The sequence below is a fragment of the Macaca fascicularis genome, chromosome 4 (assembly GCF_037993035.2).
Source record: "Macaca fascicularis isolate 582-1 chromosome 4, T2T-MFA8v1.1".
In the NCBI taxonomy this organism is placed as follows: domain Eukaryota; kingdom Metazoa; phylum Chordata; class Mammalia; order Primates; family Cercopithecidae; genus Macaca; species Macaca fascicularis.
This window is the reverse complement of record NC_088378.1, coordinates 85783307-85807408: the sequence shown is the minus strand read 5'-3', so window position 1 is coordinate 85807408 and position 24102 is coordinate 85783307. Positions and strand designations below refer to the sequence as shown.

Sequence of the window (24102 nt, the reverse complement as noted above, 5' to 3'; positions counted from 1 at the left end):
GCTAAATTGCTCTGCAAAGAGGTTGTGCCAGTCTACACTTCACCAGCAGTGTGTGAGGGGCCCGAGAGGACTGACCTTTAAACACATGATGCCAGTGGTACCCTGGGCTCTGTCTGCTGCCTCTCCTGACCCTTCACCATCTGAGCTCATCTTACCTTTCTAGCCTTCTCTCCAGGAGCTCTCTGCTAAGGTGCATTTGGCCTGTGTGGCCTCGGTTCCTTTTCACTTCAGCATGCGTTTCGTAGAATTTTCTCTGGGTTGAGTCTGGGGCCAGCTGCCTGGGAATCAAAGGGAAAAGTGGGGGAGTGGCTGATGGGAGGGGAATAGAAGAGGGGATCTCCACACCTCTCCTCCCCTTCCCCATCCCCCATTCCCAAATGGAAAACGGAGTTCCCTCCCAAGACACCTGGGTCTTTTATTCTGACCCCAAGTACCCCAGTGTGTTCTCACATCCAGAGCAAGGGCAGGAGCCCATGCAGGGCTGCTGTAGTGCTTGGTTCTGCTCTGAGTTAGCACATCCACACACTGTGTGGAGCAGGTGTCTCTTCACTGAAACAAACAGGGCATTGAGGGTATATGGTTACATGGCAGGTCAAACAGAAAATCTGCTTGTGTTCTACAATAGCTAGAAGCATAACCCTGTGGGAAGAAAATCTCAACTGGGAAAACTTAGGCTTTTATAGTTTATCATAAAAAAATCTCTGGGGAAAATTGACATATGGTGCTAATTGTGAGAAAGTTATAAAATGAACATATGCTAACATTTTATTTAACTCATTAATTAAAGAGGAAACTAGTAAGATGTTACAACTGTTTTGAAGGAGAATTGTCAGGCCAGGCCCAGACAATTAAAAAAAAATTTTTTTTGTAGAGATGGTGGGGGTGGAGTCTTGCTATATTAATTGACCAAGCTGGTCTTGAACTCCTTGCCTCAAGAGATCCACCTCAGCCTGCCAAAGAGCTGGGTCCATAGGTATGCACCACCATGCCAGGCTAACGTTTTTTTACTTTTTGTCGAAATGGGGTCTTGCCATGCTGCCCATGCTGTCTTGAACTCCTGGGCTCAAGCAGTCTTCCCACTTCAGCCTCCCAAAGTGCTGCGATTACAGGTATGAGCCACCGCGCCCAGCCCTGTTTTAATTATTTTCAACTGTTCAATCCAGTGGCAGTAATTGCATTCACACAGTTGTGTGATCATCACCACCATCCATTTCCAGATCTTTTTTCATCTTCCCAAACTGTAACTTTATACCCATTAAACACTAACTCCCCTTTTCTCCCTCCCACCCAGCCCCTGCCAGCCACCATTCCACTTTCTGTCTCTATGAATTTGTCATCCATTTTAAAGTCTCTCACAATTTTTCCTTACCAAGAGTAGATGCAATGAATCACATTTACCATCTTTCCAACCCTGCCCAAGTTATTAGCCTCCTTGAGCCTTCATTTCCTGTCTGTAAAATCAGCACAACAGCACTTACCTCAAGGATATGTGGTGAGGATTATATGAGGTAATCCATGCAAAGTGCTTAGAACAGTGTAATTAAGGATGTAGAAAGAGCTCAACGGATGGGAGTTGTTATTATGAAGACCATCTCCCCACCTGAGGCAGCTGTCCTCAGAGGCACAGAAGTCAACACTGGTTCTCAGTGTTGACTGCGCATGTGACCCCCTTTAGAGCCTTAAATACTGATGCCCAGGCCTACACCTAGAGGCTGTGGTTTAGTTGGTCTGGGGTATGGCCTGGGCTTGGGATTTTTCAGAGCAGCAAGACAGAGAACCTCTCACTGCTCTTGGTATTTCCCCCTGAGGTTTCAGAGCCTTCCATGCAGGGCAGGACAACACTGTCCATTGAGCACTGGGCCAAGACAGTGGTTAGACATCTGGAAGTTGTGCTGCTCTTTGTAGAATACCATGAAATACTGATATTCTAAATGCCATGATTCAAACTAGAGACAATTTTATCAGCAGGAAAGAAATGTCTCAAATATGGGAAGGCAAATGTATGCTGTGAATTGTCGTGTGGCTTGTCTATGAGACGACACATGAAAAATTATTGGGTCAATAATATGAGTCTTAAGTGTTAACTTACTGTGATAAGGATGGTAATTAGGCATGCGCCACAGCGACTCATGTTTCTAGCAAAGGTAGGTAGGTGTCCCTAGGAGATGCTCTTTGGAGGAAAGAGGCAGCGCCTCAGATGAGAGGGAAAATGGAAGATTGGTGTGGCAGGTCAGACACGCTGTAATTGAGGAGAACAAGCCTCAGAACTTTGGGGATGGGCCCCCAAAGCTAACTCAGTCATCTTAGGAGAGGCTTTTAGGCTGCTATTAAAGAATCTAGGTAAGAGTTCATCTTGAATCTCTTGGCTGCTCTGTCCTGCCCCTCACTGCCTATGCAGAAGTACAATATCTTTTCCTCCTGCCCTCTGTAAAGGCCCACCTTATTTACAGTGGTTCTCAGTGGCAGTGAAGGCAGGCCCTGTTTGCTGCCTGCGTCTCTCCTCAGCTCTAGGTAGGCTTGGTGGGAGGTTGGGCCCAGAGGCCCCGCCAACCCCTGAGTGTTCAATCAGCAAGCCATCCACCATCTGCCACCACCGTGATTTGTCCATATTGTATCCTGTTGCCTTAGCAGTCTGCACTTAAAAGTAAGTCTTAACTACACAGCTGAGTGCTTTATAACCCAGATTATGTGCTAGTAAAACTCCCTGAAAACATATATTTAGTAGGTCCTAACCACTCTAGACGAGACATTATAATATTGTGGCACAGCTGGGTGTCAGCGTTTAAAAATCCTCCCTAAATACCTGTATCTTTCTTGAATAAAATGCGTTGGAGGATTACTGGTTTCCAGGCCAGTAATCAGCATGTTGTGAGGCTTGCATGGGTGATTCTCCACATCCACACCCTGGTAGTGCTGTGAAATGAAGAAGCCAAAGAGGAAAGGAGCTCTCAAAGCCACTGAGCTGCCCACTTGGGCCTCTGCTCAGAAGCCAGTGCGTCCATTGGCGAATTCCCTGAGGCCCTCTTAGTAGTTGTCTTCTTTTTCTTTTCTTTCTTTTAAGTTATAATGACTTAGGTTTCAGAAAATAAATTAAGCCAGGAACTTGTCGGGACACTGAAAATTCTTTCTCAGCAGGCCAATCAGTTTGTTTCTAGTGAGAGTGGGCTGTTACATGTTTCCTTGTTCTAAGCCAATAATTTAGGGTACGTGGGTGAATAGGTAGCAGCTCTACCTAGTCTGCTTTTAGCCAGTTGATTGAGCAATGTGTAAGAATTATAAACCATGATCAAGTGAAATTTATTCCAAGTATGCAAGACTGAGTCAACATCAGTGTAATCTACCATATCAACAAGTGCCTTAGCTCAGGCTGCTATAACAAAATACCACATATTGAGTGGCTTAAACAACAGACACTTATTTTTCACAGTTTTTTAGGATGGGAAGTCTAAGATCAAGGTGCCTACAGATTCAGTTCCTGGTGAGTGCTCTCTTCCTGGTTTGTAGATGGCTGACTTCTCTCTGTGTGGCAGAGAGAGGGGTCTCTAGTCTCTCTTCCTCTCCTTATAGGGACACTAATCTTGTCGGGGCCCTACCCTCATTTCTTTATCCAAACCTAATTACCTTCCAAAGGACCCCATCTCCAAATACCAACATATTGCAAGTTAGTGCTTCAACATACCAATTTTAGGGAGAAACAAGCATTTAGTCCATAACGAGCTAAACAAGAAAAATCATCTGATCATATTAACAGGTACAGAAAAAGAATTTGACAAAACCAAATATCCATTTGGGAAAAGAACTCTCAGAAAACCAGAAATTGAGGAAAACTTTCTCAACGTGATAAAGAACATCTAAAAAAAACCAAGAGCTAACATCATATTTGGTGGTGAGAGACTGAATGTTTTCCTGCTGTCATAAGGAACAAGACAGGGATGCCTGCTCATTCACTACAGTGCTGGAAGTTCTAGCCACCACAGTAAGGCAAGAAGAACGTGAGGAATTTAATCCCCAAAAAAGTCCTAGACATGGATGGTGGTGGTGGTTGCGCAACATCATGAATATACTTAATGCCGCTGAATTATACACTTAAAAGTTGTTAAAATGGTAGATTTTATGTATATGCGTATTTGACCACAAATTTATAAATCACACACAAAAAAAATGGACCCAAGAAGAAGCAGAAAACTTAGTCTAATTAGCATAGGAAATATTGGAAACACGATTAAAGATGCAACTTTTAGAAAGTACTAGGGCCGGCCAGGTGTGGTGGTTCACACCTGTAATCCCAGCACTGTGGGAGGCCAAGGCAGGTGGATCACTTGAGGCCAGGAGTTCGAGACCAGCCTGGCTAATATGGTGAAACCCCATCTGTAAAAAATTACAAAAAGTAACCGAACTTGGCGACATGTGCCTGTAGTCCCAGCTACTCAGGAGGCTGAGGCAGAATTGCTTGAACCCGGGAGGTGGAGGTTGCAGTGAGCTGAGATCGCACCACTGCACTCCAGCCTGGGTGACAGAGTGAGAGTCCGTCTCAAAAAACAAAACAAAACAAAAACTAGGGCCAAATGGTTTCATGGTCCTGTTTTATATTTTATCAACAACAAAAAATCCAATGTTATTTAAATTATTGTAAAGCACAGAACAAAATAGAAAGCTGTACTTTTTCACATAGTCAGCACAATCTTAATGTCAAAAACAGATAAATAAGAATAAGAAACAGCAATCTCAATTATAAATATTGATTTTTAAAATTCTTTATAACATTACCTAATAGAATGCAGCATTTATGAGAAGAATAATACAGTGTGACCAGGTGGGTTCCAGGAATGCAAAGATGGTTCCATAATTCATTAAACCAACAAATTAAAAGAGAAGAACACATGATTATATTAACGGTTGCTGAAAAGGCAGTGATTCTTGTTTTCTGGTTTTTGTTAGAAACCAGAAGAGAAGCAAGAACAGTCCTTATATCGAACCATAGTTCATCGTGCATTGGCCTACCATGCTGTGCTCTGTCAGTGTCAACCCATTGAAAAATGTAGTCTGGCCTGGCATAGTGGCTCACACCTGTAATCCCAGCACTTTGGGAGGCCAAGGTGGGCGGATCACAAGGTCAAGAGTTCGAGACCAGCCTGGCCAACATGGTGAAACCCTATCTCTACTAAGAATACAAAAGTTAGCTTGGCGTGGTGGCACATGCCTGTAATCCCAACTACTCGGGAGACTGAGGCAGGAGAATCATTTGAACCCGGGAGGTGGAGGTTGCAGTGAGCTGAGATCGTGCCACTGCACTCCAGCCTGGGCGACAGAATAAGACTGTCTTGGGGGAAAAAAAAATGTAGTCTGGGCCACCACCTGTGAGGAGTGTGTGGGCCATTAACAGATGCCTTACCACTCAACCACTCAGGGACAAGTATACTGTAGAAGCTGATGGAATCCTTAATAGCCAGTTTCGTTGCCTGAAATATTTTGGTCCTTCTTGCTGGTGGATCTTTCTAGAAGTTACTGAGTTACCTCAAAAGGAATTCTTGTCTGGGCACAGTGGCTCATGCCTAAAATCCTAGCACTTTGGGAGGCTGAGGTGGGTGGATTACTTGAGGTCAGGAGTTGAAAACCAGCCTGGCCAACAGGTGAAACCCTGTCTCTACTAAAAATACAAAAAAATTAGCTGGGCATGGTGGTGGGCACCTGTAGTCTCAGCTACTTGGGAGGCTGAGGCAGAAGAATCTCTTGTACCTGCAAGGCATAGGTTGCAGTGAGTTGAGATCATGCCACTGCACTCCAGCCTGGCCGACACAGTGAGACTCCGTCTCAAAAAAAAAAGGCCAGTCACAGTGGCTCACGCCTGTAATCCCAACACTTCGGGAGGCTGAGGCAGGCAGATCACGAGGTCAAGAGATTGAGACCATCCTGGCCAACGTGGTGAAACCCCGTCTCTACTAAACATACAAAAATTAGCCGGGCACAGTGGCACACGCCTATAGTCCTAGCTACTTGGGAGGCTGAGGCAGGAGAATCGCTTGAACCCGGGAGGTGGAGGTTGCAGAGAGCTGGGATCACGCCAGTGTACTCCAGCCTGGTGACAGAGCGAGACTTCGTCTCAAAAAACAAACAAAAAAGGAATTATCTTATCAATTAAACCCAATTGTTAGGAATAACTGATTCCTAACAATATACATTTCAAATCACCTCTCCATATAATTTATGATTATTATTATTTTACAGGACCATCCTAATACTTCCATCCTTGTGTGATGGGACTGTTGGCCCCCAGTGCAGGAATTACCATCTGCCCCCATTGCATTTTGTCTTTTTAAAATTGGCCTATTTCAATCTGAGATTGTTTTGGATCCTGATTTGTGTCAGCCAAGGAATTTATTCCCTTGCCATTTCTTGTCACCTATTGTCTGATTAAGATATGATGTATCACTCATGTAAGTAGACAAGTAGATAAAACACATTTGCAACAAGGAAAGAAAACTCTGAAAGCTGCTTAAACTATAAATTGTTTTTAAATGTAAAGTTTTATTTTCTTTGATCGATGGTACTTTTTCAGTTTTTTTCTTGAATGTGTTCCATGTTTTCTTGAATGTCAACTGTCTTCATTGAATCATAAGCCTGAGAAGGACTTTGAACTTTTCTGACCCAAATTTACACCATTCCAGGCTGTTGAAGCTCTCAGGGAACACCATCTGTGATAAAAAGGACCCTTGAGACACTTAGAAAAGTTGGTGGGGTCTTCCACTATTTAAAATCTAAACGAGGAGCCAAGTGACCAGAATTCCAGCTATTGCAGTTCTGCCAAAAATAAGATTGGAGACATTGAGAATTCATTTCACCTCTTCAGCCAAATGAAACTCTCAAAGACTCTTCCCATTCTGAACATTATGTTTGTAAAATATGTGCCACTCTTATTTTAGTAGTGTTACAACTTTCTTGCCTCCTACTACTTCTCTCTTAATGCGACAGATAATACAGGCAGACTGACTCAAAAGACTTGACTCAAAAAAGACTGCATGACCCTGATCCAGTTTCTCATGGGTCTCCTGAAGAAGCTTTATGAAATGATTACACTAATTTAACCTATATTCTTCCCATTACACCATTTCTTCTTGTGTGGGTCACATCATGCAGCTGCCCTCCTTGTTATAGTCCCTAGTTAAGATGGTTAAATTGTTTTATTGTTTGAGCCAATGAGTCTCAATTCCTTTATACAACCTTTCCCTACTCCGTTCCTTCAGAGTTTCTGCCCTTTTATTCCTTTGACTTCTGCTGCAGGTCTCCTTTTGACTCTGGTCGTATCTGGTCGTAAGAATATCATTGAGACCAAGCACGGTGGCTCACGCCTGTAATTCCAGCATTTTGGGAGGCTGAGGCGGGTGGATCACCTGAGGTCAGGAGTTCAAGACTAGCCTGGCCAACATGGTGAAACACCATCTCGACTAAAAATACAAAATTAGCTGGGTGTGGTGGTGCACACCTGTAGTCCCAGCTGCCTCCCAGCTAAGGCAGGAGAATTGCTTGAACCCAGGAGGCGGAGGCTACAGTGAGCTGAGATTGTGCCACTGCAGTCCAGTCTGGGTAAGACAGAGCGAGACTCTGTCTCAAAAAAAAAAAAATGGTGTTCCAGGAATGGCTAAGCACCACACCTTTCCTTCTCACTTTTCAGATGCATTCTGTCGGGCCAGGCCTTGTCCAGGCCTACTCTGTTAGACTTGTCATTCGTGGGACAGGTACTGACAGGTCCTGAAAGGCCTGCCCTTTAGTAAGTAGGGTCCAAGATACTGAAGCAGGAGCGAGGGGCTGGGACCCAGCCTGCCTCCTGGCTGGAGTGATGATGGACCAGGGTCATGGCCCTGGGCTCCCAGGCCCCATGCAGTCAGTGGCAGGGGCAGTTGACTGGCTTGTTTCTGTAGGTTGTAGTTCTCAAATGGCCCTGTTTCGCCTCCCTCCAAGGGTCGTGGCCCCTCCTGGGGAGGGATTTCTAACGTAACGCCTTGGTCTACCGGGAGAGTCCAGGAAGGAGGCTGAACGCCAGTCTGAGACCTGCTGGGAACAAAAACACCTCCACTTCCTTTCAGGGTTTCTTTTAAGCCAATTACCTTTGGCTGGGCTCTCTTGTCATCCTCACTGGTGGGAGATCATTATCTTAACGGGAATCCTTCTCCTGGAAGGTTTCCACTCCCAAGTGGGAGTTGGTCTCTTCAGAGTGAATAGCAGGGACCGTTTCATTCTGGGCATCATTGTGATCCCTTGTTCCATGTAATTTATGGCTTGCCTGCTGGAATCGGAGTCACTCTGATGTTCCCATGCAGCAGTTATGCTGGAGTTAGATCCACAGGGCTCAGCCTGCCTGAACAAATCACCATCCCGGGCCAGTGCCTCAGTGGTGTTGACAGTGGGGACACGTTTTTGTGGTTGTTGCTTCACAACATCTCAAGACCCTTTGATTCGGTTCCCTGGAAGCGAGGCCCTGAGTCTGTGCCTCTTCCTGATTGGATCAGAGGGAGATGCAGGAAGTCGGGGTGGATACTGCCTCTTCTCACCCCTGCCGGCCTCAGATGGCCCAGCCTGATACCAGGGCCCCTTGGAGGAACAGCACCTTTAAAGAGTTGAAGGCAGTGGTTCGTAACCTCCAACCACACCTGGAGATGCACTGAAAACGACTGGATAAAAATGATAATAGTTGTATTGGGTTGTGGAATTATAGAGGATATTCTTTTCCATATTTTTAGTAATGTCATTACATTGCTTATATACTCTGAAGATCTGGGAAGCTGTAGGTTGCGGCAAGGTAGTATTTTAGGTGTTTTATATTGACAGGCTGACGAGAGCATCAACAAGAATGTAAAAGAGGTATGGCCCTTGCTGGAGCAGGCCTGAAGGGCAGGTTTAGCCTAAGGGCCTGCAGCTGTCCAGGGAGGGTTTATCCTGGCCCCTCCTCATCCCATCCTGTGGTTCTCAACCAGGTCACACATTAAAATCACCTGGGGGAGGCTGTATAAAAACTGCCTGGGCCTCACCACAGCGAGTTGATCAGAGATTCTGGAGGGAGAGGCTTACGCACCAATAGAGAGAGAGGACAACAGACCAACCTCCCCAGGAGAACCATATGCAGAGAAAATAGAAAACATCTCTCATTGTCCTTGAGATTCTAAAAAAATCAGGTTATTTTTAAACAAACCCCAGAGGTTAGTGGCTGGGCTAAGGTAAAACACCCAAGAACTTGGGAGCTTCCTAGGGGTGAGACATGAAGCCCCTGCTCTGCCAGGGAAGAATTTTGCTCCTACCCTCACCCCCAACACAACCAGTGCAGTGCACAGAGTGGTGGGGAAAGCAGGCAGCTGGGCTCAGATGGCTTAAGGGGTGAATCCAGACTCCATTTACCTGCTGTATAACTTAGAACAAGTGACAGAATCTCCCATGCCTCCGTTTCCTTATCTATAAAATGGGCTCGATAATAGTGTCCACCTCATAGGATAATTGGGAGGATAGAATTAGCGAACATGTGTAAAATTCTTAACGTAGTGCCTTCTACACAATAAATGGACCCAAGCGTTCAATAAATTCTGGCCGCTGGTGTCTCTTGCTCTGCTCGATTATTGGTCTCGCTGGGCTCACCAGGGCCTGGGTTGAGTTAAGCTGAACTGATCTTTGAGGATAACTGGGGTAGGACTCAGGATAACTGGGGTAGGACTCAGGGCAAATTGATGCTTTAAAAATTCTTCCCTTTTTTTCTTTCTTTCTTTTTTTTTTTCCCAGAGAGAGGGTCTTATTCTGTTGCCCAGACTGAAGTGCAATGGTGCAATCGCAGCTCACTGCAGCCTTGATTTCCCAGGCTCAATCCATCCACCTTCCTCAGCCTCCTGAGTAGCTGGGACTACAGGCGCACAAAACGATGCTCAGCTAATTTTTGTATTTTTGGTAGAGATGGGGTTTTGCCATGTTGCCCAGGCTATAGAACTCCTGGGCTCAAGTGGTCCACCCGCCTTGGCCTCCCAAAGTGCTGGGATTACAGGCGTGAACAACCTTGCCTGGCCCAAACTTCTTATCATTCATAATACATGGCCTTTTTTCCTGTTCCCATTTCTTCCAGCGGCCAGTCCTAGGGGCACGGAAATGGAAATGAGAGCAGTTGCATCCTTAAGTCTAAGTCATTCAAAGCTGCCTCTAAGGATCAATTTTTATTTGCTCCCTTACCCTTAGAGGGGTTCCAGCCTTTCCCATTAGTCAGACATGCCTGGGGGCATTCCTGTGTGCTGGATAGGGGCAACTTCTTCTCCAAAGGGCTCTATTTTTGTTGCTATTTACTACAGAATGTTCTGGAAAACCAAGTACATGTCTGCTGCTTTCTTGCTTTTCTCCTTTGGCAGGTGGTGTATGTTTAAGAGGGTGGGTCTTGTGCTAGGAAAGCCCTGGGGACCAAGGAGACAGCTTCAGCTTCTATAGGAAACCTATTACTGCCTTTGCTATTGCTGTACTTTAACTAGAGGCCAGAAAAGGAGCCAAGCATGAGCAGGGAACACAGCCCCTCCTCAGAAAAACTCCTGTGCCATTGTTGTAGCTCAGCTCCTGAAGCTCTCAGGATGTCACACCACGTTGCTGACAGGAAGCCTGAGTGCTGTGGGAGGCCAGGAGCATTGCTGGAGAATCAGGGAAGTCACAGTTTGGAGAACGGTGTTCTCAGTGAAGAACGCCCTTCCAAGAAGGGACACAGAGACTGGGAACCACAGTTTACATTTCAAAAATGGAAGTGGACAAGCGGGCCAGGACTGGCTGATGGGAACCTGGACCCTCCAGCCATAGCCCTTCTGCTTGGGAGAGATCCAACTCTTCACCCAGATCCATTTGACTTTGGAAATATCTCACTGGTCTTTGCGAAGGCAAAGGTGTGGGGTGTCGAAGAGGAGAGGGAACGGTTGGGGTGTACTCTGGGTTGGGGGCTAAGGACAGCTGGAAGGAAGGGAAACCCATGCTGGATGGTGGATGTTACCTCGTCCTTATTTCAAGCCTGTGGAGTGGGCAGCGGAGGTTATTCCTGTTTTACAGATGAGAAAACAGGCTTAGTTTAGGGGATTAAGCACCAAATGACACAGGAGTTATTGGTCAGAGCTGGGATTCAAACTAAGCCCTGATGCCTCTGGCCTTTCATGTCTCCACTGGTGGTTCTTTGTTGACTTTGGATTAAAAAGGTGTCTCCAATCTAGGCCTATCCTGTTTGTAATTTAGAGTTTCTAAAGTGCCCTTCCAGAAGTGATCTTTGAACCCGTCTTTGTCCTTTTGGGCTTCTCTAACAAGGTAACATAGAGTAAGTAGTTTAAACAACAGACATTTTCTTCTCATGGTTCTGGGAGCTGGGAATTCCATGGTCAGAGTACCAGGAGGTACTTGGGCATCTGGGATCCCAAGCACGGCAGGAGGATCTCTTGAGACACAAAAAAGAACCCCTTGCCAGGCACGTGGCTCACACCTGTAATCCCAGCACTTTGGGAGGCTGAGGCAGGAGGATCACTTGAGGTCAGGAGTTCAAGACCAGCCTGGCCAACATGGTGAAACCCGTCTCTACTAAAAATACAAAAATTAGCTGCGCGTGGGGCACGCACCTGTAGTCCCAGCCACTTGGGAGGCTGAGGCGAGAGGATTGCTTGAACCTAGAAGGCGGCAGTTGCAGTGAGCCAAGATCATGCCACTGCACTCCAGCCTGGATAACAAAGCAAGACGCCATCTCAATTTTTAAAGTACTCCTGGGTCTGTTGGCCCCTTTCCAGACTCCCCAGGCAGCTTTTCTTCATGCTGGTCTGTATTTTCCAGCTGCCCAGAAGCACTTGTGTCCCACCATGCTGTCACCTCTCTCATAGCACACACCTCTCTGTCCTCATGTGCTGAACCCCCCTTTGTTTCAGAATGTCTTAGGAAACTTTGTGAAGGGCACTTTACTCAATGTCAGGAAGTCCTTGACAAGGATATGTGGCGACAGATGGAACTGAGGACCAGGCCCAGCCAGTGGAACCTGGTCATGCCACTCTATCTGATCAGCTATGATTTCATTGGAAGAATTGAGATGGGGAGCACACGGCTGAGCACAGTCACCACCAGAGAAAGGTCACTCTTCATCTCAGACGCTGCCTTTTTACGAAGGCTTTTTATAGCCCACTTTTTTTTGGGGAGTGATTAAAGTAAGCTCTGACCTCTTTCCTGAATCATTCTAGTGCTTTGGTCACATTTCATGGGGAGAAATTAAGATCCCTTATTGTTTGTTATCTCTGTTTTCCTCCATGGCTCATGGCTCATTACCTGTGGCAAACTAGTGCTTTCTTCAAATCATAAATGTGTATCCTGCTAGAGTATCAATAAAGGCCTTTGGGAAGACCTTAGGGGTGTGCTTCAGCATGGGTGGGGCCATGGTTCAATGATGTTTGAATGTTTCTTCACAGTAAAACTTGTAGGGGAAAGCAAAGGAAACATGTTTGCTTTAGAATTGGAAGAATTGGGAGTTTGGCAGGGCAGTTCTCTAGACAGAAGCTGATTCGCATCAAAAAGTGTTATTTCTTCTGGATGTCACCCTTGATGTGGCACCTTGGGAGCCGACATGCTTAGGGCAATTGAAGCGAATGGTCTTCTCTATGACCCAGCAACGGGGCTAAGAAGCCTACTCAGGTGCACATACTAATGTGTTCTGCAACCTCCTGGCAATAGCCTGGGTGCCCATCAGGAGGAGGATGAATAAATAATTAATAAGTGAAGCAGAACTACATGAACAACGTGAAAAAAAATCTCAAAAATATAAGGTTTGACAAAAAAAAAAAAAGCCAATTTATATTGTGTAGTTGAAAACTATTAGGCCGGGCACAGTGGCTAATGACTTCAATCTCAGTACTTTGGGAGGCTGAGGTGGGCAGATCACTTGAGCCCAGGAGTTCAAGACCAGCCTAAGCAACATAGCGAAACCCCATCTCTACAAAAAGTAGAAAAAATTGGCCGAGCATGGTGATGCATGCCTGTGGTCCCAGGTACTTGGGACACTGAGGTGGGAGGATTGCTTGAGCCAAGAGGCTGAAGCTGCTGTGAGCCATGATCATGCCACTACACTCCAGCCTGAGCAGCAGAGTGAGACCCTGTCTCAAAGAAAAAAAAAACCTATTTATGTAAGGTTTGAAACAAGCAGCACAATGTTTATATATATTGTCTGTGGCTACAAACATGTAGTAAAAAATATAATGAAAAGCAAAGGAATGATGAATACCAAATCTGAGAGAGTGGTTACCTCTGGGAATGGAAGAGAAATGAGAACCTGGGAGTTGTTCACAAAGAATGTCAATGATTTATCTTTTTTCCTGAAATAGTTGGTGGCTATGTGAAGTTTAGAATATTACTTACATTTTTTAGTGGTTGAAATACTTCATAATTTTAGTTTAGTGTTTTTGTTTGTTTGTTTTTTAAGGCAGGGTCTTGCTCTGTTGCCCAGGCTGAAGTGCAATGGTACAGTCACAACTCACTGCAGCCTCAACCTCCTGGGCTCAGGTGATCCTCCCACCTCAGCCTCCTAGGTAGCCGGGACTATAAGCACATGCCACTATGCCCAGCTAATTTTAAAAAAAGAAAAATTTTTTATAGAGATGGAGTCTCACTGTGTTGCCCAGGTTGGTCTCAGACTCCTGGCATCAAGTGATCCTCCCACTTCAGCCTCCCAAAATGCTGGGATTACAGGTGTGAGCTACCACACCCAGAGTAGAATTTGTTTTTAAAAAGAGGAAGAACCGGCCAGTCATGGTGGCTCATGCCTGTAATCCCAGAACTTTGGGAGGCCAAGGCGGGTGGACCATTTGAGGTCAGGAGTTCAAGACCAGCCTGGCCAACATGGTGAAACCCTGTCTACTCGAAATATAAAAATTAGCTAGGTGATAGTGGCGTGTGCCTGTAATTCCAGCTACTTGGGAGGCTGAGGCAGGAAAAATCACTTGAGCCTGGGAAGCAGAGGTTGTGGTGAGCCGAGATGGTGTCACCGCACTGCCGTCTGGGCGAGAGTCAGACTGTGTCTCAAAAAAAAAAAAAAGAGGAAGAACCTTTCCTAATCAGTTCAATCAACAGTTTTAATTTTCAGGTGTTACTAACTGGACTCTTCTGGAGCTGATGACCATGACATCTTGCTGTTCTCCCCTCTCTTGCCCAGATTCATCATGGCCACTTCATCATTCCTCAGTATTAGCACCAGTGAGAAATTAAGAGAAGGCACAAAACCCCTCATTTTGCTACTTGATAGTCTGATGAGTAGAGAGTAGAAATAATGCACTAAAGGAAATCTTCACATTTTGAGCATATCGTGTTCATTGATTACAATGACAATAGCCAATGTTAACTGAGACAAACTTGAATTTTGGTTAACCCATAAGAATCTCCTGCCAATCCAAAGAGGCAGGAGGGAGTGGTCATCCAAAAGCCCCCATGCAAACCTTGCTCTAGGCCCTCTGTCTCCCAAGGGAGTAGCTTTGATGACTTGTTCTGAAATCATTGCTCGCTTTGCATTCACAGCATGGCCGGACTCCCCTGCATCTTGCTGCCAATAAGGGCCATCTTCCTGTGGTCCAGATCTTGCTGAAGGCTGGCTGCGACCTCGATGTCCAGGATGATGTGAGTAGAAACCATCATTCTATTGGGTTGAGTTGGCAGGGGAGCTTGTCTGGCTAGAAATCCACAAAGTATAAGCTGTGAGATGGGAGGGCAGTAGATGCTCTCCCAGCACGTTTTAGCTGCATCTTGGTCTCTGTGGTGGCGAGAACTTCCTCTTGAAGACCTGCTCTGAGGCCCATTCTCAGTAGCAAGTTAGAGTTTGGGAGTGTGGGGTAGTTCTCCTATCATGGTTCACTTCCTGTCTATTATTCAAGTGATCACTTCCTGTCAATGTACAAAATGCCTCAAAGGGGATTTTTGCCTGTCTCAGCATAAAGAGACGCACACACGTACATCAGTGAGTATGGGCAAGACCTGCTGGAAATGTGTGTCAATGACCAAATTTATTGGAGGAAAAATGGGGGTTAAAAACTTAATTTTTTCTCATCTTAATTTCTCTTGGTCAGTGAATATGACATGGAAAAATGATCTATTCAAGATGGGGAGCTGGGGGAAAACACAGATCTCATAGAATCTAAGAAAAAGGAGGCCTCCAGAAAGAGTTTACTCTGGCACCATGCTATTATTGAGACATGGCCATCAGCCAACTCAGCTCTGAGTCTATTCATTCAGATTATCTAGAGATGGACTCTGATTGGCTCCTCTGACATCAAGTGGCCAATCCTGAGTGAGTTAGCAGTGGCTAGGATGTAGTCACACAGTAGAGTGGGCTGTCCTCTTGGGTCTTTGGAGAAGGCGGTTCTCTAAGAAAGGACCATATAAATCGTCCTCCAACAGCTATTAGGAAAAGGCCCTTTGATAATACAGTTGAAAACTATTTTTAGAAATGGTTGCAACACTAATTCATGTAGTAGAACTCTAAGAAATAAGAACTTTTGTGGGGCACACAGAATCTTGGAGTGTTTGCACTTATAACCTCTTCCAAATTCACCTTTAACAACTGTAGTTATAAGAGTGTGATTCAAATTTCAAACCTTCAGCTGTGCTACAGTGTGGTTTACTAAAGTGCTTCTAGTCTTCTTTGGGTCTATGTATAATGTCATAAAACTTGGCAAACACACAGTAAGAACAGTATTTGCAAAGAAATAACTAAATATGCATGGGCAGAAGGCCATCCAGTGTCTTTCATAAATCTCTGGTTATATCTGGAACTTGTTGGGTCATCAAGGATGTTATTTTAAAAAAATGCTGATTTAGCTTTAAGCTGTTGATTTCTACCTTGGGTCATAATACTTTTTTTATTTTCCTGCACTGTGGTCATCATAAGATTCTCAACTATATCATACCTTAGATGACAGGAGCAAAAATACAAGGAGAGAGAAAAGATTTTGACCATAGAAAAGGTGGGGCACTGAGTTATTACTGGTGCAAACATGTTGGGATGCATTTGGTCTTCTCTTCGCATAATTAAAGGCTTTTCTTGCCACAGTGGCAAGGCCAAAATGTCAGGCGTGCTAACCCATTCCAACCTGATACCCCTGCCTCACATCATGGTGTCTAAGTATTAATCACTGTATTCTCACGCAGCAAAGCCCTTGCTAATTTCCTAGAACTGCTGCTGTTTATACCAGGCAAGGTAGGAAGTGAAACAGGCAAGAATTTTTTTAGGTAGCCAAAGTGAGACGTGTCAGCAGAAGAAAAGCCAGCTCTACTTTTAGACAGAAAGATCCCCTTTTATTTATTGAAGTTATTTTCTTGCATCTTTTCCTTGTCCTAGACAGACAATGCATATATTGCTTCTCCCAGATAAATTAAAACAAAAATACAACAATAAGAAACAGTTGGGAGTGGAGAAGGTAGAATTGACCTTCACTAGTTCTGAAGAAATGTATTTACCATCATATGATCCATGCCTGTTCTCTGTATATTTACCATGCTGTTGATGGCTAGCCTTGAAATACATGCAAGAACCCAAGGAAGAAAACTCTTGATGTGTGTCCTTTAAAGAATCTAGGAGATTATTTGAAAAAAATCTCAGAAGTTACCTGTCTTGGATGGTGGGTAGAAACAGAATGTTAATGATATGAAGAATTTACTCCTAACTTCATATTCTACAGATACCGATCTTTATGGCATGGTAAGGACTGAGAATTAGTTGAAGAATGACCTCCAGTGACCTGGAGTGGGATTATTATGAATTTCAACCTGTGGAAACCAGTTCTTTATATTATGCAACTCCAGGAGCAAATTCTCTCTTGCTTCCCGCCAATCCTGTCAACTCTCATTGGAGCGCTGATGCCATCTCTGATTGGTCAATGAGCAATCACATAGCCCCCGCCTCAGAAATAGTCCAGGATGCTGTGGCCGCAGTGAAAGCCATGAAAGAAGATAAAAATAAGAAAAACCACAGAGGGAAGGTTAGGAAGGACCCTAGAAGATCAGAAAGAGAAAAAGAGGTCAGCAACTTGCTTTACACACCTAACCTGTCTTGAGCTTCCTTGCAGTATGTCTGCATATGCCACATGGGGGTGATTCCTCCTGAAGAGGGGCACACTGCACCCTTGCATGATGAGAATTTCCTCCATGAGCATGGCCTTTGGAATATGCCAACACTACACTCACTCTTTTTCACCATGTAGGAAAGAAAAATAACAGTATTTCAAAACAAGGATTTAGACCTTATAGGCACCAAAGCTCTTAAAATCCCAAAGTGAGAAACACTGTCTCAGAAAAACTGAGAGCTGGCAGTTCACATACTTTGCAAATAGGTCAACGTGTTCCAAATCAACGTGCCAAACTGCAAGGTTGCAGGCCCTTCAGGTTTCCAGCTACAGCGTCTTTCCTTCTGCTTCTTGTAGTTAATCATTCAACAAATGCTTTTGGGGCAGCTCTAGTGGCTATGCTTTACTTTATGAAAGAGGCAGTCCCAACCCCACAGATGCATCTGACCTTTTCTGGGGCTCGTCTTAAGGTTAATGACTTCACAGGATGGAAGCAGCTTGGGGTGAGTGCAAAGAGCCTCGACAATTTGATTTCTGGTCCAAGCATGCTATCCTAGGCTTATCAATAAAATGAGAGAATTAGACATCAATAAAATGAGAGAATTAGACTTGGCACACAGGAGGGAGTCAATAAATATTCAGGCCAGGCCTGGTGGCCCACACCTGTAATCCCAGTGCTTTGGGTGGCTATGGAGGAAGGATCGCTTGAACCCAGGAGTTGGAGACCAGCCCGGGCAACATGGCAAAACTCTATCTCTACCAAAAATAAAAAAATTAGCTGGGCATGGTGGCAAATGCCTGTGGTCCCAGCTGCTCAGGAGGCTGAAGTGGGAAGATTGATTGAGCCTGGGAGGTGGAGGTTGCAGTAAGCTGAGATCATGCCACTGCACTCTAGCATAGGTGACAGAGTGAGACCCTGTCTCAAAATGAATGAATGTTCACCGAATAGATAATTCAGTAAACACTGTTGAGAGTGCTCTACCTTTTCCCAGCATTTCAGAATTTCATGATTGACTTAGGTGTCATATACAAGTAAGAATTATGTCAAAGTAGCCACTTGTAAGTGTTGAAGCCACATCTTGTTCTTCTCTGTGTCATTTCAAGGAGGAAATGTTTCAATGGTAAATTTTAATGTTATAGGAGGAAAGAGTCCATTTGTAGGTAACTGACCCTGTTTCCACTGAGGGCCTCAAGGTGCTAAATTGTTTGTGTTGTATTCTAAGGAAGAATAGGTCCCAGACGATAACCTGAGGCAACCATTGTTTACATGTTTCATGTCCCTCACCTCAGAGCCTTTAATTCCTATCTTGGTGACTTGAGAAGGCCGGGTTTTTCAAAGCCTGAGAAAGCTATTGCTCAGTCCTCCAGAACCATTCCAGCTAGTGTCAGCACAGTAGCAGTCCGGCCAAGGACAGCCACTTTGGGTAGGAAGAGTCCGAGCCTGGCCTGACAGCGGTGTTTATCTGACCTGGGCTCTCAGTGAGGTCTCTGTCTGAGAGGACAGCGGGATGGGGAGCTATGGCCTGGAGACAGGCAGGACAGCCAAAAGGTCCCCCAGAGGAAGGGGTGTGCAGGACCTGTGCCAGCAGCTTAGTACAATTTGTGTTCTCTCCGCAACCTCACACAAGTCATTAGATCTCCTTGAGTCTTGCTAGTCTGGAAATTTCCTCCTAAGGTCTGAACTGAAAGTTAGATTGAATTGCTTGCATTGAGCTAGAGTTTCACAAAGGAAAATTTTCTCAAAGGCAGCAAATAGAGTAGATTGATGATGAAAGCAAGTAATAAATACTTCGGTGCCATTCTGGCTCCAAAGATGCCTCAACTCATAATTTAGAGGGCAGCTTGTGAAACATGATAAAAACATTTGACCTAAACCACAGCTTAGGTTAGACTGTGCCCTATCATCCCGTGAAGGCCCTTCGTGAAGTAATTTGTACAGCAAGAGTGGCTAACATGACTCATATGCTCAGGGCTTGTTGCTCACACTTTATAAAAAATACAGAGTGGTAAGTTTTGTCCTGGAAAAAGGTTGTTTGTATTGGTCCAAAGAGCACTAGAGTGTAGGTAGTTTGTGGTTATATTTAAAAGCCTGTAAGAAGTGGAAATCTAACCAAGTCAGTACTACCCTGAAAGCGTGAGCTGCAATCGCATGGTTCTTGCTAAGAAGCGCACCGTCTTTCTCAGCAGGTCAGTGATCATCAATCGCACCAGAGGCCTATTTTGGGAAACTCCATCACCATTCTGATAGGGAAATGGGAAGTCTTGGAAATCTTATGGAAATTTTAAAAAGTTGAGACTTGGGGCCAGGCACAGTACAGTGGTTCACGCCTATAATCCCAACACTGGGAGGCCGAGGTGGGCAGATCACTTGAGGCCAGGAGTTCAAGTCCAGCCTGGCCAACATGGTGAAACCTCATCTCTACTAAAAATACAAAAAAATTAGGCATGTGGCAAGTGTCTGTAATCCCAGCTACTCTGGAGGCTGAGGCAGAAGAATTGCTTGAACCTGGGAGGCAGAGGTTGCAGTGAGCCAAGATGGCGCCACTGCACTCCAGCCTGGGCGACAGGGTAAGACTCTGTCTCAAAACAAAAACAACAAGTTGAGACTTGGGCAGTATCTCGTATGATTACTAGTTTCCTTGTCTAGAACTATTTGTAATAGGTCTCAGGTAGATAGCACAAATGGCACAGCCTACCTCCTGCAGCCACTGACCCAGCGGCCACATTCTTCTTTTAACCACAGCAAGGGTTCTCTTTGAATAAAGGGCCTGGGAAGGTGGATGAGAAGAAGACCAGCCTGAGCCTAACTGATAACGGGAATAATAGTTTAGGATGCTGAAGGGTGAGGGTCGGTGGTGGCAGTGCTGAGGACTGTGACCTGTCCTCAGTGTCCTGACCCCCTCACTGCAGAAATTCCTTACCTTCCGCAAATGAACAGTGGGAAGAGTATGTGACAGGGACAGTCCTGTTACTGGGGTATTGTTTCTGCTCAGACTTCTAGTAAGTGGTGGTTTTTCCTGATGCTAAAAGTTATCTGTGTTAAATATAAAAAGCTGGAAAATATTAAAAAGTATAAAAAGAAAAGTTAAAAGAAAAATCCTCTCATGGATTTTTAAAGGGAGACTTTTTTAATTTTAAGAAAGCAATTTTGAGTTTTAACTAGGATTTTTTTATTGCAATAAAATATACATAGCATTAAATTTGCCATCTGAACATATTTACGTATACGGTTCAGTGGCATTAATTACACTCACATTGTTGTGCAGCCATCACCACCGTCTATCTTTAGAACTTTGTTACAGATTACATGTTTTTAGTGTGCATTGTCGTTTGTTATAGATCCGGGGAGTTTAATAAGTAAAATCAGTATTTCGTTAAGGTTGTTAATAGGTAGCAGTGCATCCTTCTTTTTAAAAATCTGTTTTATCTTATGATGACCTCTGTCCTCTCTTGGGCCAAGCACCAGGGACGCCCCAGAATGTTTCCTTTGCCCCTCTGGTGCTCTGCCAGGAAACTTCACAAAACTCTGACCAACCAAATCATAGTATCCAAGAAGGGAACGGAGGGACCCTGGGGATCATCCAGGGTGACACACCTGAGGTCCAGCAGGGTGACAGGCTTCTAGCAAGCTGTGCACAGCCCAGGCCTACTGACCCCTTGTGTCGTGCTCATTGCTTTCCACCAGAGCATTTCCTCACTGCCCACCCATCCTCCCTTTCAAGGCTGGACCACAGGCTCAGCTTGGTTTACCTCAACTTAGCTTCCTGAGGACCTGTCAGAGATAAAGGGTGCTCTTAGAGACTTCAGAACTCTCCTGTTACAGTCTTGACCTACTTACCTCTGAGAGTGTTTCATCCTTCACTCAACTGCAATTAGGAAGAGTCAAGTTCCCTTTGGTGCCTAAAGGAGAACAACGGCCGGCAATCCCAGGAATCTGATCACAGAGAAAAGGGCTCAGAGTGCAGCATAAATCAGTGAGGATGTTGTCATGAAATCTCTGAAGAGGCTTCTTAGAAACATGCAGTGATAGCTGCAGGCCCTGGAGTCCTCAGATGAAATAGGGCAAACCCCTGCATTGCTCTTGACTAGTACAAGTCAATGAACAAATGACTCGCCTGTCATCAAATCATGAGTGCTGCTAACTGGCAGTGGTCCCCCTGCAAACTGGGAAGTCGGCAAGCATTGCTGCTTTAATTGCATAGCACACACCTGCCCTCACACCCACTCTTCACACCTGTGATAGTCATGTCCCCTGGATGGCAGGAGAGAGCCTGACCCTCATTCTGAGGTTGGCTTTGTGGCCGAGGGCTATTCTTGCTGTTGGCTTAAGGTCTCCCTCTTAGTTTATGAACCAGGCTGCTCTGCCAGTATGCGTTGTCTACTAACAAGACCACAAAGCCCGTCTTGCCTGTGGTAACCAAGCCCTTCTGCGAATAACCACTCTGCTCTGTGTGGGGATGGGAGGGGCCCTTGTGTCCAAGTGTCAAGTGAGTAGTGCAAGCAGGGGGTGCAGGGGAGTTGACTGCTGTTCCTGCCTTTGTGTCATTTTGCAGGGGGACCAGACCGCCTTGCACCGGGCCACAGTGGTCGGGAACACAGAGATCATCGCGGCACTCATCCACGAGGGGTGTGCCCTGGACAGACAAGACAAGGTGAGTGGGCACTGAGCTTGCTAACTCCTCAAGGCGAGGGAAGCTAGTGGCTCGAGGGAGCTGGAGGAGCCCACTCTGGAAACTTTTGAGTCCTCAAGATATTATAATTCCTGTCTTACCACTTATGATTTAACATGATTAAATCGCCCCAAAATTCCTTTGAAACAGTATCCCAGCCAATTGTAATTTTTTTTTTTTTTTTTGAGAGAGGGTCTCACTCTGTTGCCCAGACTGGAGTGCAATGGCATGATCATAGCTCACTTCACCTGGAACTTCTGGGCTCAAGCGCTCCTCCCACCTCATCCTCCCAAAGTGCTGGCATGAGCTACTGTGCCCAGCTGCCAATTGTATTTTTTTAAAATGTTTTTCCTTGTTCTATGGCATCAGTGACAACCACATAAATCTTAAATGGTAAAGAAAAAAATCTAGAAATAAGGACCTGTGTAGGCCTGGGTGGGGGTGGGGGCAAGGGATGTACCCCCAGACTTTCTCTTTACTTTCTTAGGTAAGTGAGCAAGTTAATTTCTTTAAACTGTATTGCAGGAAAAAAAGTAAGCTCAATTGGGCCAAACGCAGTGGCTCATGGCTGTAATCCCAGCACTTTAGGAGGCTAAGGTGGGAGGATTGCTTGAGGCCAGGACTTCAAGACCAGCCTAGTCAACATAACCACTATCTCCACAAATAATTTGAAAATTAAAAATATATATATATTAGCAAGGCGTGGTAGTGCACACCTTTAGTCCCAGCTACTCAGGAAGCTGAGATGGGAGGATTGCTGAGCCCAGGAAGTTGAAACTGCAGTGAGCCATGATCACGTTACTGCATTGGATGACAGAGTGAGACCTTGTCTCTAAATAAATAAATAAATAAATAAGATAGATAGCAAAATTGGCCAGGCGCAGTGACTCACGCCTGTAATCCCAGCACTTTGGGAGGCCAAGGCAGGCAGATCACCTGAGGTCAGGAGTTCGAGAACAGCCTGGCTAACATGGTGAAACCCCATTTCCACTAAAAATACAAAAAATTAGCCAGGTGTGGTGGCGCACACCTGTAAACCCAGCTAATTGGGAGGCTGAGGCAGGAGAACGAATCCAGGAGGCAGAGGTTGCAGTGAGCCAAGATCACGCCATTGCAGTCCAGCTTGGGCAACAAGAGGGAAACTCCGTCTCAAAAAAAAAAAAAAAAAGCAAAATTGATTCTTTAAGGAATCCTAATGACTTCTTACATATTAACCTAATGTTTTTAAATTTTCAAACAATCTTAAAACACAAAACTTCACAATTAAGTGCAATTCAGCCTCTGCTTACCATTTTTTTTTTTTTTTTTTTAAGAGGCCATGCTGGGAACAACTCTGCTTTACTTTTTAAAAATAACTTTTCAGCCGGGCGCGGTGGCTCAAGCCTGTAATCCCAGCACTTTGGGAGGCCGAGACGGGTGGATCACGAGGTCAGGAGATCGAGACCATCCTGGCGAACACCGTGAAACCCCATCTCTACTAAAAAATACAAAAAACTAGCCGGGCGAGGTGGCGGGCGCCTGTAGTCCCAGCTACTCGGGAGGCTGAGGCAGGAGAATGGCGTAAACCTGGGAGGCGGAGCTTGCAGTGAGCTGAGATCCGGCCACTGCACTCCAGCCCGGGCTACAGAGCGAGACTCCGTCTCAAAAAAAATAAAAAAATAAATAACTTTTCATTAAAGTATAATATACATACAGAAAAGTGGACAAATAAGTGTGCAGCTTGTTGAATTTCACTAGCAGAACACACCTGTGTGAGCACCCAGCTCACGAATCAACTCATTGCCAGCACCCAGAAGCCCCATACCCTGTGCCCCCTGCCCCCTGCATCCCCCCTTTCCCCTGCGTCCCCCCTTTCCTTTGGCTTCCTCCTTCTACAGTCAGTCCCACTGCCAATCCAGTCAATCCACACATCGCCAATACAGTTCCCAGCAACCACCCCATCCCCTGGCCTTTGAGACCCTAGACGTTCCCTTGTGGATGTCACCTGTGTTAGGCCTTTATTTTTAGCTATTTCCAGGGGCATGGATGTGGTGGAGTTAAAGCTGAAGCCAGAGCCTGGATGTAATTGGAGAATGCACCTGCGCTGAGCCCTGCTGATTGCCCTGCACCTTTCCCTCTCCAGGCTCCTCCCTCCCTGGAACTCCTGCCTTCCCGCCCCCACCCCACTCAATTCATTGCACTTAATGATATTTGTTTAAAATAGTAAGCTAAGCAAATATGAGCTATGTCCATTAAATGATTTTTATGTAAAAGGCACACATTAGGCCAGGCGCAGTGGCTCACACCTGTAATCCCAGCACTGTGGGAAGCCAAGTGGATCACTTGAGGTCAGGAGTTCAAGACCAGCCTAGCCAACATGGTAA

The 24102-nt window shown here is 45.3% G+C and overlaps 1 protein-coding gene across 31 annotated transcripts in view; it reads left to right on the top strand.

Annotated features, from left to right (window-relative positions):
• ANKRD6 (ankyrin repeat domain 6) overlaps window positions 1-24102 on the top strand; it is a 205147-nt gene that overhangs the window by 152120 nt on the left and 28925 nt on the right. For 17 of the 31 annotated variants that reach the window (XM_074037477.1, XM_065543733.1, XM_074037479.1 and 14 more), the window contains 2 exons: window positions 14530-14628; window positions 21623-21721. In XM_074037477.1, the coding sequence (XP_073893578.1) occupies window positions 14530-14628; window positions 21623-21721 (198 nt within the window). Of the gene's footprint in view, window positions 1-14529; window positions 14629-16685; window positions 17025-21622; window positions 21722-24102 lie in introns of all 31 variants that reach the window. The other 14 variants (XM_065543736.1, XM_065543728.1, XM_065543730.1 and 11 more) reach the window with 3 other exon arrangements.